This window comes from Phasianus colchicus, chromosome 4 (genome assembly GCF_987193195.1).
Source record: "Phasianus colchicus chromosome 4, bPhaCol1.hap1.1, whole genome shotgun sequence".
Lineage (NCBI taxonomy): Eukaryota > Metazoa > Chordata > Aves > Galliformes > Phasianidae > Phasianus > Phasianus colchicus.
The window spans coordinates 26,324,852-26,347,246 of NC_143439.1; the positions used below are offsets into that span (position 1 = coordinate 26,324,852).

Here is a 22,395-nt window from a genome sequence, read left to right on the forward strand (position 1 = left end):
AATTAACTTTTTTCTCAATAATGACTCATTTAACTTCTCTGCAGGGGACATCTTTTCCAAACTTCTCTTATCTGCTGCATGTCTTCGAAATCTAATGTAAAATAATGTCTTAATGCATAGTGCCAAAATGGGATGCGATACCTCAAATGAAGCCTTAGCAGGTGACTCACCTTCATGTCTTACGGATGTGATTTTTTTTCTATGCTATACTGAATGTTGTTTTTTCTCCTTTGTTGCTGCTATCTGTTCAGAATGAGCTCCTGTAGCCCTCAGACCCTTTTTGTTGCTTTGAGATACTTCTAATTTTCTACTTAGAATTCCTTTTTTTTCTGTTGCACTTAGTGAATGCCTTCAAATTTATTGAATTTAATCTGAGTATACTCAGACCATTTCTTTATTTCTAAAGAGCTCTCTGATTCGAAATTCTCCCTTCCAAACTAATTTCAGCTCATTTCAGGTATTGTACAATCCAGACAGTCTGTAAGTGTACACTATGCTACTATGCAAGCAATTAACAGTAATCTCAAATAAAATCCGCTCCAGGGAAGGCTGCTGCAGTGCCCCAGTTCAGTCAAAATGGCAGTGGTAGCCTTAACATGTGTTTGTTATGAGCTTATGTAAGTACATAAAATGTTTCCATCTTAGACTTTTAGATAATTTCCTTATTAAGCTGCCCATTATTCCTCTACATCAGTACCTTGCTGCTTAGCCTCTAGAATGATTCTCAGAGCTTGCAGAAGTCATCTGGATTCCTGTTCTCCTTTATTAATTAGATTACTGCTCCAAGTTCCCCTCTGTAAATATAAGAACATCTAGCAAAGTGTTATGAAGTCATTTGCCTCTCCTTTGTTGTTCTTATTCCTTTTTTTTTCCTGTAGTGAACTTCATTGCTTTCTGACCTCTCATTCAAAGCACTTTTTGCCTGTAGATTTACTACTTTCAGCATATAATTCAAATTCAGATCTAACATAGTTCTTCCTCTAATAACTCTTTTGCAGAACAGAAATAGAGCCAGTTCTGTTGCCGAAGACTAGCTTTTCCCATTTAATATAGAGCATCAAATAAGTCATTAAGATGTGAAATAATGCTGACTCCCTCTTTGTATGTAGTAGTAAAACTGACAACCTACTGTGTTTTGAGAAGTATTACTGAAAAATTAAAAGAAATAGGCAGTTTTTCTGTGCCTATCTAAATTTGACCTAAACAAGCAATTCTTTTTCTATTTTCCTCTCTCCTCTTCACTATTTATATTGCGGTATGGAACTTCTACTACATGAGCAGTAGATCAAATTACTTCTTTTTAAGCTTGGATGCACATGATATTGGATAAACAACTTGCCAGAAGCCTTGATTTATCTAACCAGAAATGGAATTAGAGTTCATAATCAATATTACTTGAAATGCAGTTTTAGATACCTGTTAGCACAAGGAAGTTATCTGTTGCAAAATCTTTCCAAATTATGAGCAACAATTCTGAATTTACATGAGCTTTTACAGGTATAAGTCCACCAGATATGATATGGTTCTTGTGCTTCTTACATAATTTCCATGTTTGTGTGCATCAGTACAGACTATTCACTTGTGACCAAAAAGATGTTCTTCCTTCCTGGGCTCTCAGTTCCACAGATTTCTTCTTCATGCTTATGTGTGTATGTACAGAAATATTTGTAGCAAAAGAACTGACCAATGGTAGATTTGCATTTTTCTACTTTTTGAAAAATACACGTGGACTTGAAGTACATTAAATTCATCACAAAACAAATATAAAATCAGAACTTAAGTCTGCAAGTTGAGTAAAAACGGTAGGCAAAAAATCAACTTTTTGTACCTGAAGGACCATGGCTTTTCAGTGATTTCTAACTGCTGCAATGTTGCATAGAACCCCAGAACTTCCAAATTCAACTATACTAGAAGTGGCCAAATCTCACATTGCAATAAGGAACTGCTGACCTCAGTGTCAATGGGAGTTGCACCAGATGTCACCACAGTTGAATTTTGCTCTCTTGCCCTTGTATGTCTTTACCAGATCGCCTGCAGGTTTGTTCCTGTTCTATTGTCAGAAATTAGTGGTTTGTTTTCCACAACTCTTTTTTGTATACTTTCTGATTGGAATAAATCGTAGAAATTGAAAAGGATGCTAACTTGCCTCTCATTGCCCTGGGTCAATGAACAGCCTGGAATTCAGATCTTCAGCCATGGACTTGCTCCAGAGGTAATGCATGTTTTCCTACTGCAGCAAGTGATTTTTGTCATTGCATTAAGCAAAAAAAAAAAAAAAAAAAGGCATCTCAGTACTACTGCTGATTCAGAGGAGCGATATGACTTGATCCTAGCAAAAACAAACAAATCCAAAGCCAAACCAGTTGTCTCCTACAGCTTTCCTGGCTCTTAGCTCATTTAAACCATTTTGTCTGGTTTTAGTGCCTTTCTCTAAAGCAAACTTCATCAAGGTCACCAGTGCAAAACTAAGGAATAGCATTAAGATAGGGCAACTGTATAACTTATGCTGTATTAAATGATGGTTCTTATGGCTTCCATGGGACAAATATTCAACAATGAAGAGAAAAGGCGGGGGGGGAGGGGGGGGGAAGATCTAAGTTCTTATCAGGAAAACCCCTTCAGCAGTGCTTTGTTCAGATGAACTAAAATATAACTAAAGAGAACAGCCCTCACATACTCAAAGCCAAAAAAAAAAAAAACCACCCAGAAACCTAATTAATGCAATAAATGCTGAACAGCTGAGCACCTATGTGACAAAGGCATAGATCTATGTTTTCAATGAAAGTGGAGAATAAATAAATGATATTTAAGAGTTTTAATAAGAATAGATTTGTAGAAAACTATATTTTTGCTTTACTTTCTACTACTAAGCATGAGTAATCAGCATGTAAAGATTTTTTTCTGGAAACAGCAAGTGAATTGCAACCAGTATTTACGCTAAGAAAGTTTTCCACTCATCTTTCTCCTTAACTGCTGTCAGGGACATGGGACATTTTTACAGGAAACTGTTTGATTCTTAAGGGACTCATTCAAAACCAATTTATATACTGCATGGGGGAAAGAGTTAAAAGTGGGGGAACATATAAGAAGAGAAATGCACGAGAAATAGTAATCATGATAAAAGGCATTTGAACTGCTCAGCAGTTTGAAGAGGATTAAGTCGTCACTCCTCAAACACCAAGCTTGAGATGAATGCATATAGAGTATCTGGTGCTTCATTTTCAAGTCTTTCCCACTTAGTGCCTTCATCCATAAATCTTCAAAGTGTTTTACAATGGAGTAAATAATCATCTTAGTTTTATTATTATTTTTTTTAATTGAGGTGCAGCAGCATTCTGAAATAAAGCCAATGAGGCAAACCATGACATGCTATCGTGACTCTGAGAATGTGGTTTTTGTTGTACTAAAGAAAACCACAGAGACAAACAACAGCAACAAAAATCTGAAGTTTGCTTTTTGAACCTAACTGTGAGAGAAGATTCAAGATGCAAGGTGTTCAAAGTGCTGAGTAAACACAATATGTGGAACTGCTTATGTTCTGTTATAGATCTACCATTATGCTATTTAAAAAAAAAAGGAAAAAGGAAGAAAATACTGAGGGCATTACAGACCCCAAGCAAGAAAAAAAAAAAAAAGAAAAAAAAGTAGGAGCAATGTCTAAAATCTACCGAAATAGAGACAGAAACAAATGTACACAGCACGCCACTGGGACTTTTTCTCTTCTGTTTTCATGTAGTGAAAGTTCACCATTGATTTCATAGTCATAAAAAGCAGAAATGACCTTCAGTCATTGTTGGGTGTTGGGTTTTTTTTTTCAGTAATGAAAGCTAACTTTCTGCTCTGATCATAGATTTGAAGGTTTAAAACACAACCATTACTTAGTACGAGAAAAAAAAAAAGAAGGAAAAAAAAGAGAAAAAAAGCAGAAATCCAAACCTTACAAACAATCCATGATAACTGACTTCATGGCTTTGACCTAGCCTCTTTACTAACATCCCTCCCCTATTTTCCTCCATCTGTAGTGGATCTCTCCTGACTTTCTGATTTTCTGTTAGTTGTCCCTGGCTATTTCTTCAGACCACCCATTATTTCACATCTACCCTTAACTCGACTTGTGCACACATTCAATTACTTAAAACATTTTCAGTTTCTTTACTTTTGGTATTAGTGCAAAGTCCTTGTTGTACTGTCCCTGTGTTGAGCAGATGTTGCAGTATGTACACTGGTTTTATTGCATTACTTGCAACTGTGGAAGACTGAACCATCTCTTCTCTGCCTGAAACAAAATAGGAGGTTTCATTTCAGTAAGGGATAACAGAGTTTACTTTGTGTTTCATACTCCGAGTGAAAGTCTTAATCACAGAATCGTTAAGGTTACAAAAGACCTCTAAAATCTCCAAGTTCAACCAAACCATGTTCACTAACCATGGTTCTTCCACACCTTCAGGGTCAGTGACTCCATCATTTCCCTGGGCAGCCTGTGTCAGTGCATTGCTTCACCCAACTCTCCTTTCTCTGAAATCAAAATAGTTTCTAGAAATAGCAAAATACAGTTCTGGTCAGACAAAGAATTAAATCAAAGTCAGTGGTTTAGTTCTGTGTTCAGATTATTGCTTATTTAGCCACTTGGAGGATAGGGCCCATTTTTTTTTTTTTAAATAACCAGTCAAAGCAACCATATTTCTTGGCATAAAACATCACAACAAGCTGGCTTCTCATAGAAATAGACCATTTGGGTGCCAAGTTTCCAATTAAACAACTGTGGAGCTTCATAACTTAGCTGTGCTGCAGCTCTTTGGAGTTACTGGCAATGTCCATCATTTTGGAGTGACTTGCCATATCCATCACTGCAGCTCTGCAAGCAATAGTGATGCACGCATCTGCTGGCTATGCCGAAGTAGTTGACCTCTACATCTTCTCATGTGCAAAGACAGAGATTAGCAATGTTAATCCCTGTGTAACAAGACTGTTCATTTGCCCAGCCTTTAAATAACTCTGACAATAATTAAATCCCTTAGCTTAAAAAGCATAGAAGTGTATGGGGGTAGGAGCCTCCAACATCAATAAAAATAATGAGCCAAACAAAAACCCAATCCAATCCTCTCAGAGCAATGTTTAGAAAATATTTCACTTTTGGTTGAGGATAAGCAAAGTTATACTCATTGCTGTCACTAAATGTATGTACTTTCAAGTCAGCTTTGCTTCTTTTTCCAAAGACAATTACAAGTTTATTTCTAAGGAGCCCAGGCACACATCACTGTGAGGACGTGCCTTTCTCCTCAGTACTCTGTTCCTTTCATCTGCAGTCGAAGTACCTTTATCTTCTAAGGAAAACTGTGGATTAGATTCTCTGTGTGCTGCTGAAAAATTGATCTCCGATTACAAAGAGGATGGGAACAACTGAAGAAAGGGACTATAGTGGGAATAGTTATGTCTGTGCTTTCAAGGTATGACATGATGTTGTCACTTCAACAGAGAAATACTGTCATTTGGTATTAACTTGGAGTACAGCCATACGATTAAGCCAAAACTAATTTGATTTTTCAGAGGGGAAGACTTTAGCCCTCTTTAGGGATAAAAAGGAGGTTGTGGTAATGTGGGGGCCAGCCTCTTCTCCCAGGTAACAGCGATAGGATGGGAGGTGATGGTAGGGAAGTTCAGGTTGGATATTAGGAACACTTTCATCTCTTTAGAAAGAGCGGTGATGCAGTGGCACAGGCTGCCCAGGGAGGTGGTAGTGCAAGAAGTATTGAGATGTGGCACTGAGGGATGTGGTCAGTGAGCACGGTGGGGATGGGTTCATGGTTGGACGTGGGGATCTTAAAGTCTTTTGTAATGTATGACAAACATTTCTTGCAATGACTCGTGTGACTATTTTGGGAAGACCAGAGACACTTTCAGTATGAAAACCATGTCAGATTGACATCTGGTTTCAGTCTGAACTTGAATTCGAAATTTGAGACAAGCTATTGGGAAATGGGTACTTCCCCAATGCTGTTTTTAGGGAACTGTGACAAACACCGCTGATGGTGGCTGTGCTTCCTACGGGCCAGAAGCAGTTTTTCTATAAAAACTTTTCTCAAAACTCCACCTGCGTTGGGGAAACCCCAGTTTTGCTCCCTCAATGTCTACGGAGCAGATGTCCAGCGACGCTAAGTTTCACAGAGAGATAACCCACAGCTGATGTTTTCTTCTCCACAGCCATATTTTTACCACACCTTTTCAGCCTGTTACTCGTGGAGACCCACTGCTGGGAATTTACTCTCTTTTTTTTTTTTTTTACAGTTATTCCTCCCACGGGAAGCACAGCGCAGCCCCCGACGAGGCGCCGGGAGGACGGACATCCAACCGCCCGCACAACGCACGTGAGCGAACCGCCGCAAGCGCTCCACGCGCCTCCCGAGGCTGAAAGCGTCACTTCCGGCCGCGTGCCCGCCTCCGAGAGGCGGGCTTGCGCCTGCGCGGTGCGCTGCAGCGCCCTCCGCTCCGTCCCCCCCGGGCGCTCCCTCCCCTCGCGGCGCGGCGCGGGGCAGTGCTTGCACGGCTCCCCTGGCTCGGGCGCGCCGCCCCCTTCCTCCCTTCCCTCCTCCTCCTCCTCCTCCCCCTCCTCCCCGCGGCGGGCAGAGGCGGCGGGGAGCGGCCGAGGAGTGGAGGCATGTGAAGCGGGCAGCTCCCCATCTCCGGCCGCCTCGGGGCCCCGCTCGCCATGAAGAAGTTCTCCCGCATGCCCAAGGCCGAGGGGAGCGGCGGCGGCGGCGGAGCGGGCTGCGGAGCGGGAGGAGCGGGCGGTGCGGCCGCCCTGGGCTGGGTGTTCGCCGTCGGGCGGCACCAGGTCACCGCCGAGGAGCTGCTGGCGGAGGGTAACGCTGGGGCCGGGGCCGGGCCGGGCTGGGGGGCGGCTGGCTGCCCGGAAAGCTGCGGTGGGCCCCGCTGCGGGCCCTGCCGTCCCACGGTGCTGCTGCAGGGCGGTGGGAATGCCCCTCGCCTTGCACGGCGGACCGACTCGCGCAGCTGTAGGGCTGCACGCAGCTTTGTTCCGTTCGGCGTCTTCTTGAAAGTTTTCTCGGGGCAGGTCTTTCTGTAGCTTGCAGTGAACGCGCGTTGGAACAGTTGAGAGTTGTGCAAACGTGCTTCCTTCTTTTGGGGACAGAAGTAGCGAGAGTTGAACGGCTTTCGTGTGGCCCCTTCAAGGCGTGTGACGAGAGCTGGTAGGAGTCAGGGCACTGCCGATCTGTTGGAGGTCTTCAAAGCCAGAGATATTCAACCCTAATGGGCTTCAGAACAGAAGAAAAGCACAGGTGGCTGTTGTAATTGCACGGGAAGGGTCGTGGTGAAGAAGCCACAGAGGAACAGTGCTCTGTTGGTGAGCTGTTGGGACAGAAGTGTGTGCTGGGGGCTGATAGGACACTCGCTGTGAGCTTTCTGTTCAGCCCTGCTCTTCCTGACACATTGCAGCAGTTCATGAATGAAAAGTTTCCTTTTACCTGGGAGTGACTTCCTGACAGTCATGTTTTCCTGCGGTGAGCTTGCAATTATTAGTAATTGTTGGCAGGTGATGTATTGGTGACATTAAAGTCCAATATTAATACTTACTGTAAATCCTGATTAATAAATTCTCTCTCCTTTGAGGCAAGAACAACTGCATTTTTTTCTCTAATCCCTCTGCATGTTACTGGTTTTATTCTATGGAAACCCAGTTGTGCTGAGCTGCTTGGGCTTGTCAGGCAGGTCCAGATATTCAGTGCTGGTGAAATACAATTTATGAGTGAGTTTAAGAGATTTATAGTAGAGCTTTAGATCGTGTAACAAGAAGCATTGTTAGTACATTAATGACTGTAACCAACTTAACAAGCCTGTTTCAATACAGATGCATAGCAACATTCTGTGGTATGGAGAGGCTCTTTTGCTAGCTGTTAGGATTAATGGCATGATATGTCTGTTGGATTCCAAGAGTTGACCTCCGCTCCTTCCTTATTTTGCTTCTGAATTGGAAAACGGAGACTTGACTTTCTAAGTGATGAAGGCTTCCTGTAACTAGAACAAGTAGCACAAGTGATGCCAGAGGGCTCAAGTCGTAACTGCATTCATTGTTCTAATGTCATAGGCTGTACTAATTTTAACCTTTGGTGTGTTTCCTTTGTTGGTACAGGTGTTGCTCACAAAACACTTCTGTAGTCTTTGACAGCATTGTTTTATTGTAGTGTTTTAAAGGCAAAGCCATGTTGCATTATGACGTAGGTCTCTTGCACAAGTCATTTATATAGTGCTATCTAAAGCACTGCAAGCTTACATAGTGAAGTAGGAACAAAAGTTCAAGAGCTGTGTTCAGTAGTATTTTGTTCCTTTTCTGTTAAACTTATCTCTTTTCTGAATGCTATTTACCTTCAGTAACCTTCAGTAACAGCTCAGTATGTTGTTAGAAGGAGTTTGTTTTTGAGGTATGTTATTCAGAGATAGGGAAAAGCAGTCAACTTGGGTTAAGTTTTGATGGGGGAAGTGAGTTTCTCATCGTTGCAAAATACGAGGCAGAAGCAGAGAGGAATAGTGGAGCTATGCAGGACGAGTGATGCAGGCAGAGGCCTGCTGCTTGGATCTTTTTGTTGCACAAGAGTGTGTGCAATGAAGCAGAACTTTGGGAAATTAAATCTGATGCAAATATGGAGTAGTCTGTCTTTTTGAAGGATTGGGTGATGTGCTGGCAATACTAAAGTTAGTTACGGGATAGCTCCAATACTGAAAAAGGCTTTCTAGCACAGCAGCTGCAGCAGACTGAACATGGAAACTATGAAACGTCATTTCAAATCAATCTCAAATGTCAAATGCAAAACAGTAAATATTGTGAACAGTGAAAAGGAAAGTAAAACCAAGCAACTTGCCATAATATTTCTGATATATATGAGAAGGAGGTAGAAGGTTTTGGCTTTGCAGTAGGGTGTGATACTACTTCATTTTTTGCCTTGACTTACGATTCGGAAATATATTTAAGGAAAACAGTGGAGCTTATCTTCCTGGAGACTGTAAGGATAGGCACTGAAAGGTATTTTGAAACTAGAATTCAGTTCTATTCTTGCCCTGATTATTTGGGAGGTCTTGGAATTGTGTATTAAACAGAGGAAATAAAGCTTTTTCCAGATTTGAGACTCTCTGTGCCTTCAGATTTAGCAGACAAAGATGGGCATAGTAAGCATTGTGTGCAAAGTTAGCGTGTTGGTGTGTTTTCACAGAGTGCAGATAAAGCAGGGAGAGGGACTTTAGGATGTTAAAAAAAAAAATAGGAGGAAGGAGGGAGAGATGATGTGTAGTAGTCTCAAACAGGCTTAGTTTGAAAGCACAGAAAGATGCTCACTGTACTGCTTCCATTGTATTTCCTATTTAGAATTGAGCAGTGCTGTCATGAGCTATAGGTGATCATCTTTAAAAAAAATAAAGCTGCTGTGTAGGCTTTTCTTGTTTGTCTTTTTGGCTTGGTTTTGGGCTTGTCTCTTTGGTTTTTCTTCTTCTGTAGTACAGGTAATAATCTGTCATTCAGTACCTGGCATTCCTTGAACTGGCATTTCAAGTACCACCGTTTCAATGACTCCTTCAGGCTGGTAGTTCTGCTGTTGTCTGGGACAGTAAGTGTTGTATCTGGCCACCCTGTGATTTCTTAATTAAGCTATATTTATGTAGTCCAACAGCAAAATGAGTTAACTTCATGTCAGATGGTAACCCCTTCTTCTAGGCTACAAAGCGTTTGTTTCTTTGGAGTTGCTACACAGGAATCCATGCCTGTCCCTGTTCTTTAAGGAGAAGCCCTTCAAGCCAGTGAGCTGGGACCCTGCTGAAAGAATGGAAAGGATTGGTGCAGCTTAGACCATCTGGAGTTCATATTTTTTCAAAGCAGTTAAAGGGTTGGAACTAGCATCTGGGAAATACTCTTATTTTGTGGAAAAAGAATAGCGCTGCTGCTAAGTGGTCGTAAGCTTCTATAGTGGGCTGGTACTGGTGGGCCTGGAGCAATCTTCAGCGAATAACCTTAAATTGTAAGGAATGGTGCTCTAGAAACAACAATAAATCATTATGGTCACAAAGTGGGAATGCTAATCTGGCTGTGGGTAAGCTGCTGTGAAGTGGATTTCTCAGGATCATCCAGTAGGTGCTATTTGCCTGTGACCCTGGTTAAGGATGAAGAATGTGTTTGTGTACTTGGAATAGGGTGCAAGAAGGGGGTGACTGTTATTGAGAGCCATGGTTCTGGCAAAGGAGTCTGCAGATGGTTTTTGCAGGGAGCAAGAGTCTCTTGTCATGAGGTTTGAATGCTCTTTTCCCCTCTGACCATCCCACCAGAAAGCTTGTGGAGGTGGAATATTTGTGACTTGCTTCAGAGAAACTGGTTAATACCTTGTGCAGCTGGTTTCCAGAAGTTTTCAGAGTGCTGCTTTTCTGTGAATGACTTCGTATCTAGGACCAAAGGACCAGGGGGGAAAAAAGCATCTGAAATTGTTACTGCTTTTAAGTTAATAAGTGTTTGTATTACACACAATGTTTGCTTCATTTTTAGTATGATGGTTAAATCATTAGTTTCTATGAGCATAGAGGACAAATGAAAAGTTCAAGTTTCCCTCTGTAAAATTGGAAACTCATCCTTTCTTGTATAATCCTTCTTATGTTCCAACTTCCTGGAGTCAGTACTGGCAAACTCTTGAAGTAATGAGCATGCAAGCTGGATTGTTCTGCTTCAACTGAGCATTCACGTACTTGATGATGTGCATTATTTAGTTGGTCTTTCATTTTTATACTGTCCAAACTGAGTCCTAAAGCTGCTTTAGTGAGGAGTACACATCCTGCTCTTTGAGGTCACGTGCTCTGCTTTTGTAGGTTGTCATGCTGTTGGTCTTGTTTCGTTTTCTTTTTGTAATGACAAATGTATTTTCTTGAAAGTTTTTTTACTTTCTTGAAAGTCTGAGGAGGAAGGGGAATCTTAAGATGTAACTGTCATCACAACTGGGGTCAAGTCTGCATTATGTCATGTCCAGGAAGTAGATGTGCTAAGTTGTTCAAGTATCTTCTCAAAATTAGGATCATCTTGAAAGTTTCTCTGTCTTAAGTATATTAGCAATAGCGCTTAAACTACTAGTTCAAATAGACCAACTTCCTGACATGCAGAAGTTTCTCTTGCCCTTCTGTTTTTCCAAGTCCCATTTCACTGAAGCTTTCCTACCCCCATTTTTAGTTCTTTCTGGTTAGACGTGGGAGATTTGCAATTGAGGAAGCTGCTGCAGATTCTTAAGTGTGCTTGTGTACATCGTTCACTGCTTTCTCTCATGTAAAAGTTTGACTTTGTTGTTTTCTCAGCAGGGAGAAGTGCCCTTCTAATGGATCTGTTAACTTGAGTACTTGAAGTGATTAAATGCGGTATGGGGTACCAACCCACTTAACTTAGAGGTCCTGATTCTGCAGTGTGCAAGATGCAGCTTAATCTCCAATATGATGAATCTAGCTGGTGCAGTGTCACTTCTGTCATGACTCTGTGGCATGGTGATCTCTTATGCAGCAAGCTGAAACTTTTAATTACTGGGATTCTTCATTGGTTTAGCATTTATGTAGCATTGCTGCTTTTTGGAGTAACTGCTATTTAGTTTTCAGTAAAAATCCAGGTCAGTTGCTTGGATAGATCAGAAGCTGGAAGGTTGTCTGGAAATATTACTTATGGACTTTGAGTTGGGATTGGTCATGTCGAGTTTTCAGGGTATAACGTTACTGAATCTGTGCTTACGCATGATCTTAAAGGTTGTGCCTGTTTCTCATTCTGTTTCAAACACAGCTTTGCTTTGCTAATATTTGAGTAGCAGATACAGCTTGTTTAAGTCTGGGAGGTAGTGGAGAGAAGAAAGCAGCGTGAGGACTTTCTGTCTTTGATTTTGACTGAATGCATAGGAAAGCTGTGTGCAGCTATAACATCAGTCACAAGTGGTGTTCCTCAGGGCTTGGTACTGGGGCCTGTCCTCTTCAATATCTTTGTTGATGAGCTGAATGAAGGCATTGAGTGCACCCTCAGAAAGTTTTCAGATGACACCATATTGGCAGGAAGTGTCGATCTGCCTGGGGGTATCGAGGCCCTGCAGAGGGATCTGGACAGGCTGACTTGCTGGGCTGAAGCCAATGGGATGAGGTTCAACAAGGCTGAGTGCTGGGTCCTGCACTTTGGTCATAGCAACCTTACCGGCTTATGGCAAACTGGCTGGATGACTGTGTAGAGGAAACAGACCTGGGGGTATTGATTGGTGCTTAGCTGAACATGAGCCACCAGTGTGCCCAGATGGCTAAGAAAGCCAATGGCATCCTGGCTTGCATCAAAAATAGTGTGCTAGCAGGAGCAGGGAAGTGATTGTCCCACTGTATTCAGCACTGGTGAGGCTACTCCTCAAGTACTTCAGTTTTGGGTCCCTACGAGAAAGACATGGAAGCCTGGAGCATGTCCAGAGAAGGGCAATGAAGCTGCTGAGGGGTCTGGAGCACAAACCTCATGGAGAGCAGCCGAGGGAGCTGGGATTGTTTAGTCTGGAGAAGTGGAGGCTCGGGGAGGCCTTCTTGCATTCTACAACTGCCTGAAAGGAGGTTGTGGTAAGGTGGGGGTTGGCCTCTTTGCTCGCATAACTACAGATAGGACAAGAGGGAATGGCCTCAAGTTGCACTGGGGAGATTCAGACTGGGTGTTAGGAAATACTTCTCCAAAAGAATGGCCAGGCACTGGAACTGGCTGCCCAGGGAGGTGTTCAAGAAACATTTAGATGTTGTCCTGAAAGACATAGTTTAGTGGGAAATATTGGTGGTAGGTGGACAGTTGGACTTTTCTTTTCCAACCTTGGTGATTCTATGACAGCCCCAAAAGTAAGCATGGCTGCCTTATTTCAAATGTGTTTTCAAAGTGGCAGCAGGTGAGATGCTGAAAAAAGTTTTGATTCGTAAGTAATGAAAATAGGGAGGTTATGTTTTAATGCTTGGGATTTATCTTCAGTATTTTCAAGCCTGATGCAGGCAGATAAACTACAAGTAGATTGTTGTTCTGCCTTTTACAGGGTATAGCAGTATTCTGTGTAATAAGGGAGCCCAAACTAGGAGTGAGTTTGGATATTAGCACATGGTCCTTGTCTTATGTGAATGTGCAAGTGAAAATACTGTTTCTTGTAATATAGGGCATGAAGTGCCGTTAACCTGATTTGCAGTGCTGTGTACAGAGGAAGTTTGCATGCTAACCTAGTGCGCTAGCTACCTTGGTGTATTCAAGGAGAAGTACCATTCTCGCAGTACCAAATAGCTTATGTACAACTCTAGGACTTCACTGTTGCTCACCCACTCTCTACAGCTGTTTCATGTAAATGGAGGTTAAGGACCATGTAATTTGACAATGTTGTCTATTGTACAGCAGAGTGCTGGTTTAGCTCTTAGGCACTTGGTCTAATACCCTTCTTATTGTCACGTTGATCTTTCCATCCCCTAAGAACACTCATTCCTGCACTTAACTGTACATGAACATGTAGTGTTGTGCCTCTTTGGACTGCAAATAGTCGTTCCTTTTTCAAGGAAATTATCGGTTTAACTACTGGGGGCCCAGAAGTAGTTAAACACTGAGCAAGTACTTTGGAATCTGATAGTTCTGAGCTAAGTTGTTGGGAGAGTGGCCAAGAGTGCGATTGTCATACAGCAAAGCAACTTGATTGGAGCAGTATCACGTTAATACAGTGCAGTCTGAAGCCATCTGTCTTTTGCCAGATGTTGGCAGGCAGATCATACAAATGAGTGTGCCATCTACTTGTTTTTTTCCTTGTTTGTGTTTTGTACAACATGCTAATGTTACAGTCATTGTAATGGGGGTATATGTGTGCAGGTTTTTTTAATGTAAAACTCCTGGGTAGCCTTGAGTGGTAAAGCAGCATGAAATAATAAGGAATATGTTAGTTTTATCTGTTAAAAGCCTTGGTTGCTCTTTGAAAGAGAAAATGTGGACTTATTTTGAGGTTGCATTTTTTGTCTGAAGGCTTTTTTGTTGAGATGTCAGTATTTTGCATGTCGATGTAGAAAAGCAAAACTTTGTTAGCTGACAAAGGCAGAATTAACTTTTAGGTGGGTGTTGTAGAAACTAGTGACTCTGGAGAGGACATGCTTATTTGTTTGGGTTTTCAGAGTTGTAAGTCATTAACTAGTACGTTACCCCTATGGAAGTACTTGTACAGCTCTCCTGTGTGTGGAGGAGAGAAGTAAACACCAGAGACTGTGTCCCTATCCAGCTGCTTAGTTAGTCTCCCTGTCCTGTGTCTGGAAGCAACATGAGCATGCTTTAACAAAGGCAGATGTTAATTGTGTGGGCTTGGGTATCTTCTTAGCTGTAGGTGTGTGTTTATTTTAGCTGTAGATGTGTGCACACAGTGTCAGGTGAGCATCTCAGTTTTAGCTAAATAAATTGCAGTGTAGGTTGGGAGGGAAAATATTTTGTGTAATCGTCTAGATTGTATTTCTTGTCTGTGGTTTTACAGCATTACTTTTAAGTCTTCATTCTTGAAACTGTTAGTTTCTTAACCTTGGGCCATATTGATTTTATTGTAGCTATTTTCTGCCTCCGTAATACTCGAGATAAGTAGGTTACCGTAAGTCGAAGGAGTTGCAGCTGTCAGCAGTGCTGTGTTAACTGACACTGTGAATGCTCTGTGCCTGCCAAAGTATGCAGTTGTAAGTGTGTCAGATTACAAGTGGCTCTAGTAAACATTTTATTTTGCATTTGGGGCTAATTAGAGACATAGATGCAGCCAGTCACCTCATTGATTGCTTAGGATGTTGTCTTTTTCCTAAGAAATTGCTGGGTTTGCTGACATCTGTTTTGGAAAGTTTCTCCTCAAGTGCTTTTATAGGTTTAGCTTAGAAGCTGTTAATATCCCATGTGAACAGCTGCTTCCTGAAATGTTTGAAGTATGCTTGTCTACTTCTAATACCTTAAGCTGAAAGTCTGAGTCTGGTTTCCAGATCGCAGTGATACCAAGCAGCAACACTTCACTGCCACAGCTGATGTCATCCCTAGTTGTCTTTCTGCTGCAGTAGAGATGTCATTGTCCTGTATTTTCCTCTCCAGCATGGTGCAGATTCTGTCTTCTTTTTTTCTCCTCATTGATGTCTAGCTGCTTACAAGGAAGGAAGATGAATTCCTCTTTTCCCATTTTTCTGGTAGTCTTGAGAATTTTGGTTTCTTGAGTGTTTTTCTGTTTGTTATGAAGATGGGAACCTTTCCCTTCCTCTCATCTGATTTATGTTTCCCTGCTCATGGTTGTCCAGGTTGGTTAGTTTGTACTAGTAGCAGTGGGACATCTTAGATGTGCTTGAGAACCTGGCTCTCAAACTAGAAGGAAGTTGAAGGAGAATGCTCAGAAAAGTACAAGTTACAAATGGGAATGAAAGGAAATAGATGGGATCCTAGGGATTTGTTTTAATGATGTGGGAAATATTTCTTCTGTTTTGAATAGCAAATGACATTTTGAATTTACTGCTGCTTTGTTCCAGAGCAGCATCAACACAGATATTACAAAACACCAAGGCTATGTTGAGGAACTGAAAGCTGGTTAACTTTGTGTTCTCCCTGTAAAGCTTTTTTTGGGCTTAATTCTCAATAATGTCATATTTGCCTTGCCACTTCTGTTGCAATTGATAAAAATACTGAATAAATGATTATGTAGGATCATTCTGTCTTTCTTTGTCTTGTTCTTCTTGAGATGTCAGAGTTGGTACTGATCACAACATCATGTTCCCTTAGGGAAAATCATTATCCTGTAGGTGAAGGAACAAAGGAACGTGAGGGGATTTGCCCACAGTCACACAAGTCTGAACAAGAGATAAGGGCTGAGTTAAGAACTTCCTGTCTCTAAGATGGTTTCTTCCTCATTGCTGCTATAATATACCTTTATTGCCACAAACAAAACCACGAGGGGAATTCTTGTATGCTAGGACTTCAGGAGATTTTATTCTAAATAATATACATATTCATCTTCCTTATAAACTTGCACGTTACTTTAATAGATTTGTTCCCATACTGCCTGGAAGCTTTCATGCACAAGTCGTGAAGAGATACATACTTACTGGACTGGTGTGATGCTTGGATTAAATATTGTTCTGACTACTTCTGCTCTCAGTTTTTCACTTGTTTAGACTGTGATTTCTGTATGTGCATTTTGGCTAATGAATTGTTATTCTTGCAGAGTTTTGCTGCTTTCCGTGTAAAAGAATAATTCTAAAAAATCAATGATTAATATGACATGTTCTTACATCTTTGCAGTTCCTATAGGATGAAAAACTGCATGGGCTGTTACTTAAAAAGTGTGTAGCTAAACCACACTTTTAGATTTTGATTAATTGCTAAGGGACTTGCATAATTAAAGCAGTGCTTTGGAAAGACAAGCTGTGGACAAACAACTTAGGAGCTGATAGAGCTGCTAACTGTGCATAGACTTGGCCTGAGCTGTTTAAGAAGTAAGAGCCAAGTACTTGTTTGGATTGCAGTGATGTAAACAGAGATAATGATTTCTCGTAGTGTTTTGGCTTTGATTTCTAGGATAGAGAACAAATAGGTCATTACAGAATATAAGGCACTTAAGTTACCTTAAAAATGTAGAAGGGTCTGACTTGAGTGTGGTGTTTGTTCTGTGTAACAAAAAACTTAAAGCTTAAATGAAACTTGTCATGAGATTTGTGCTAGGCATTCGGTCAGTTCTGTGCATAAAAGGTAGGAAAACAAACTTTCTTTTTAAAAAAAAGAGAATAATTAAAGTAGTGATTGTAGATCACAGGACTGTGAAGGTTGCATTGAGCTCAGTAGATTGGTCAGTAGTGAAACCTTCACCTTCAGTTTAGGTCAGCTATTGCTTACGCAGAGTTTCTTGGCTTCATAAGAATTCATGAAACATCAGGGAGATCATTTATTGTTCTCTGAATGAGAGATCCAGAGGTCCCTTAAGACTCTGAAGACAGAATTTTTTTACTGTTAAGGCAATTGTATAAACAGTGTAACCATGCAAACACTCATCAAAACAAAACGCTGCATGCCACATCTAATTTGGTCAAGTTCTTCAAATCTTCATTTGAATTCAAAGTGTTACCTTGCCAGCTTTGTGCTTTCTTGAGATATGCCATTTAATTATCTTCATCAGACAGACTGTTTTACTTCATTGTTTTGGCTTGCTGAGTTATTAAACTGACACTGGATTACATAGCTGCTTCTGTAAGATGAGATTTGTGTTGAAGGGTATGTTTGGGTGTGGGCAATAGATTGGTCATAGCATTCTCATTTTTAGGGTCTAACTCAAAATCTGCACGCTTCCAGATTGCACCATGAATAACTGCCTTGTTTGGAGTTACTGCTGTTGAATGCTTTTCTCTTGAAACACAGTAGATAGATGAGGGGCATTAAATGCCTTTGATAATTCTAACTCTGATAGTTAGACTTCTGTTGCCATTGCTGTTTAGATAGTTTAAAATGTTCCAGCTGCTCAACTACTTGGAAGTTTCAGCCCTTCTTTCTAAATTATCACATGTCACAGCTGGACGTCTGAGAGTGTTGTTGGATAATGAATCCCAAGCATAAGATAAGAGAACTGAGGTAACGGTCTTAATAATAAAGATGTTTGGTGTGCCTATGAGGGTGTTCTCAAGAATAGAGCATGTGCCAGATCGAGCTTTAAGGTGCCAAGGAAAACTTAAAAGACATCGGAGTCCCATTTACTGCTGTTAGCAAGGAGCAACCCTCTCCTTCATGGTCCAGGTATTTCTGTATCTGCTGCTGAGAGCTGAAATGCACACTGGTATTTGTAGACACCTGGAGAAGAGAGAACGAGGAATTCTTATACTGATAGCTTTAAGTATTCATATTTAAATATCTAAACAATTTCATTGAGTTAGTCTAGTCTGATCATGCTTACATACGAAAAATTTACGCTGTAAAAATGATGCAAGACTCAATGTAGGCTCATCCAGCAGTGAAGAGGTCTGAATTTCATTGTGCTGGCTTGGTGTGCTTATGATGCCATAAAAAAACCCAACACTGTAAACAAGAGAATCTTCATGTGATACCTGCCCTGGTCTGAAATGCTTTTAGTGCTGTGAGCTGCTTACTTTCTGCATGGCCTGGTGACTCTTTGGTTTTTGATGCAGCAAAAGGTTGTACTTCTCCAAAATGCCATAAAATGACATTTTTCTGAAGCTGGGAACGTTATGCTCTGCCTTGTTTCTGTTTCATTTGTGTAAATTTGTGGTATTCAATGGGTGAATTATTCAACTGCATGGTAGTGGATCCATTGGCTGATTTAGTCTCCTTTGGATTCTTCTGCTTACGTATTTATAACAGAGTTAAAATAGTGATTTCAAGGAAAATGGAAAACAAGCTACAGAGCAAATGGGAGAGGAGCTTTCTGTATGTTAACCATTCAGTATGAAAGTGGAGTTTGGTTCCAGAACAGTTGTGATGGCTGTACACTGTATGTTCAGTGCATCTGTATCCAGTAATTTAACCATTCGGTATCTGTACTTTATTCATCTGCTTGCTTACTATTTTGGAATTCAAAACAAATTGAAAAGAAAAACAGTGAAGAAATGCACTGGTCAGGAGAGATTAAGAAAAAGCTTTTCCATTTGTAGGAGAGAGGAGTGCTGTTCAAAGTAATGTTTCTCGTGCTACCAGATGTTGGCTATGAGGTTTTTTTAATCAATGTCTTGGAGATTTTCAGCAGCTCCGTTGTGAAAAGCTGAACAGGAAGCACATCCTGCCTGAAAGCATCACCTCGCTTGCATCTTGAGTAACAGGATACATCTAGCCTAGTAAGGTTTGAGAGTCACGAGGTTCAGTGGCGCCGTGCAAGGGAATTGAACTAATTCTTCTGTCTTAGGTTACACAGTTGGCATAATTGTGTATAGAAATGTTTAGTCAACAGTCTTGACCTTGAACAAATGAAACACTGCTGAGGTTGTTTAATAGGGTTCTGTTGTGTGAGTTTGTATTTGTGCTTTAAGCTTACTGTTTGGAGAGGGAAGCACTGATGTGAGTTTTTTTGTCTCTTGGAAAGAAATCTCATTTTGCTCTTGCAAACAGTTGTCACTGGTAACAAGAGTTTCTTGGCTTCAGAAATGGTGGTGATGTTGCTTGAACTTGTATGGTTTTTACTCCAGAGCTGTTTCACATCATCTAGAGAGATTCTGAAAGTGAATAACTGGAAAAGAAAGCAATTGTGAGTAATGCAATGCACTGTGAATGAGAAATTCAGCAACAGTACTTGACAGAATGTGCTAGGTTTGTGTATACTCACTTTAAAAATGCTAACCTGCTGTGTAAAGGGAAAATATGCTTATTTGAGTATCCTGGCGTATACAAAAACTCCATGTGTGAAGCAGGAAAGACTTTGAGGAAAAAAGACAGAGTGATTGGATTACTGTACATCTCAAAAGTAAAAATGACCTGAAAATCTGTGCATCACTTGGAAATAGCATTGTTCCCTGGCTGAAAGGAGATTCTGTGAAGGCTGAACCAACTGTTGTACAGTCTGTATACACATAACCACCTAAACTTACTCTATGTTGAAGATTTTTCCATTCCCCAGCAATGCTGGGAGCAGGCTGGATTAGTCTCTTGAAACATTAAAAACATGGGTTGTTTCTGTGAGAGGAAAGCTCTTGATCTTTTGCAATGAGATAGAGGGAAAAGGAAGAATGAACCCCTTCAGTACTCTGACCTTTGTTGTATCTAGCTCGTGATAGCTTTTGATTAAAAAATGTTTCAAGTGTCTGCATGATGGTGTAGCTCTAGAGCTTTAAGAGCTGACTTTTGCAGTGAATGAAGCCCAATGGATTGTGACTTGTTGCCAGTTCTTACCCTATTATTTCCTGCTTTCAGTTTCTGTTAGTATAGATAATGGATCCATTGAGTACTGTCAGTGTGATTTCAGAATCTGTAGCTGAAAATAAGTGCAAAGTGTTCTAATCTTCACAATCAATTAACTGCACTGTTGGTGGTCTACTAGTCATGTTCTCATCCTTACTAAAGGAACAAGTGTTAGTTGACTTAAATACTAGGATCTGTTAATGCAGTCTAAATGTATGAGGTTTTCCTTTCAGTGAATAGGAAGAGGAGGTGATAAGATAGTATTATAAAGCAACAGAGTGGTTGTGACTAATTCTCAGACGGCTGGGTTCTCAGACAGTATTGAGATGTGGAGAGGCTTTCCTTTTAATTTCGTCTTTTAATGAAAGAGACAGGCTTTTACCCTAAGTGTTTTGTCTTGGGTGAACAAGGTGTTGTGTGAAATACCAAATACTTACCTTATTTTTATTTTTTTAATGTTTTTCTGAACTTTAGTTTAGTTTAGTAAGCTATTTCATGTAGTTTCATCTTCCTCAAGCTTGACAGCATATCACAGAAAATACAAGTGCCTCTCTTCTGGGAGCTGTGTTCAATTAACATAATTTACAAAATCATCTGCATTAGGAAACTGTTTTTTCTTCTTTGTTTCTATGGAAAAATAGCAGAGGCAGTCAGAAGTCAGCACAAAATCCATGCCCTCATTAAAGGAATTGGCGGTGGCTGGCAAGTCACCTGGATGCTCTGAGAAGCATTGCGGTGGAGCAGCATGATCATCTTTAATGCAGAACGCTGAGCTTTGTTCCTTTGCTGTAGGCTAGATCAAAGCTGGAAGTATCTCAGTCAGCTGTCAGATGAAATGTGCTAAAATCCAGAACTTCGGCGTTACGCTGAAATTTGGAAGTTGTCTGTAGTGATGTAGTTGATGAGCCAGCAGAGAGCTGCAGGACCGCAGCTAACTGGAGCAGGTTTGCTCCATATAGAAAAAATATTCTCAAGTCTGTATCGCCTCATTAAACTGGAAGAGTTTTAATGCTGGGTTGGCAGGGTAAATATCTGGAGAAAGTCTTTTTGTGTATGGGAAGCTCTCACAAAGCAGTCACACTGCCAGCTGTAGCAAGAAAAATGACATCCACTGAGCTCTGTGGAGGCTGCCTATTAGCAGGCCAATTAATAGCTGCTTGCTCACACACAAACACATGCTTGCCTCTGACTCATTTTGCTTAAAGGATTTTTCCTTGAGAGAAGGATGCCTGATGGAAGAGGGAGAGGAGGCTTTGCAGAGGAGAGGGTTTTCAAAAATTAACAAACAGTTGCAGTAGTCCATCTTGAGATTAAATCAGTCTTCCAAGCCAGGAGTGAAGGCAGCGTTAGAGAGGTGGTGGCTGAACACTCCTATCAGGGCTTTTTTGATGAAGCTGTAATTTCTCTCGTGGGAAGAAATTGTCTGGCTTTAGGAATACTTCCTTGGATTTAAAAGAAGAAAGATTCCAGCCTGGGGCTGCTGTTTTTAATGTTCCTCTGCATTCTACCCCTCTACCTTCTTACTTGCTTCCTGTTGTGCTGCAAGGGGTTGGTTCTGTTATTTCTGAACTTGCTGTTGTTGTGTAGCACTTAGGTTTGTTCAGAATTACTTTTTTTTACATGGCAGCAAGCTTTTGCTACTTGCTCTAAAGAGAGAGTGGAAATGGTGTGGTGAAATCTGAGTGTGAGAACTTCACTGAAGATAAGGATTTGTTGCTGCCTGATGATTGGGGAAAAAAGCACCGCTTAGAGTCACTGGATGTGTGGGTTTCGTGTTATGACTGCACACTATCAGTTCTGCTCTTTGTTTCAAATGGGTAAAAAGTGAAGTTCTTTATGCATGTGGCACATGACTTTGTTACATATCTGCTTCTCTTTTTCCAGGAAGAACACCAGATTCTTTTATTCTGGTTTAGCACCTGTGTGTGTCTGGTGTGTTATTTTAATGCTGGACTGCAGTTGGTGCTGGGAGAAATTATATCCTAGAACACCTGCTCATAAGTAGAGGTATCAGTGCCATTACTGTATCAGGGTACTCATGGCAGATCTGCTGTGACCAGGGTATGGTAATGTCCTGTGGGCTTCCCCCATGCAGCTCAGTTGGTAATTCATGCCTGCTATTTTTGTGCTGCTGCTTTAAGAACAGATGGTGGTTTGGAGAAAGGAGTGCTTCTGGTCTGAACTACCCATGGCGTTCAGAGGGTGTTACAGTGGGAATTCGTGTGGGCAGGGCAGAAAGCAGCTATAGTGGGTCCCTTTGAATGCGTTGTCTCATGCACTTGAGAAATGCTGAACTCAAAATGTGTGTGTAGAAGATTATTTTAAGGGCGTGGAGCTACTTTTGCTCTTGGTTCTAGGAATGCTGAGCTCTTGGGCTTGTAGATGACCTCTGTCAACTTCTCTTTCAGTTGGAGCTATGTCTCAGAGCCTTGTGCTGAGACTTGTGGAATGTATTTTACTAGGAATATATGCAATATATATATGTGTACTTGTGTATGTATATAAAT

General features: G+C 41.0%; 1 protein-coding gene and 1 long non-coding RNA gene across 4 annotated transcripts in view; one reads left to right on the forward strand and one right to left on the reverse strand.

The window, feature by feature from the left end:
• The window catches only part of BMP2K (BMP2 inducible kinase), an 87,905-nt gene that overhangs the window by 23,309 nt on the left and 42,201 nt on the right, over nucleotides 1–22,395 (forward strand). For 2 of the 3 annotated variants that reach the window (XM_090138948.1, XM_031596638.2), the window contains exon 1: nucleotides 6,483–6,860. In XM_090138948.1, coding sequence (XP_089995074.1) covers nucleotides 6,707–6,860 — 154 coding nt within the window. In that variant the 5' untranslated portion in view covers nucleotides 6,483–6,706. Of the gene's footprint in view, nucleotides 1–6,285; nucleotides 6,366–6,482; nucleotides 6,861–22,395 lie in introns of those variants that run through there. The other variant, XM_090138949.1, reaches the window with a different exon arrangement.
• Nucleotides 1,541–6,360, reverse strand: LOC149918138 (uncharacterized). Its single transcript, XR_016465958.1, has 3 exons — nucleotides 6,092–6,360; nucleotides 4,157–4,276; nucleotides 1,541–2,230 (listed from the first exon to the last, which is right to left on the reverse strand). It is a non-coding gene; the product is annotated as an uncharacterized LOC149918138 (long non-coding RNA).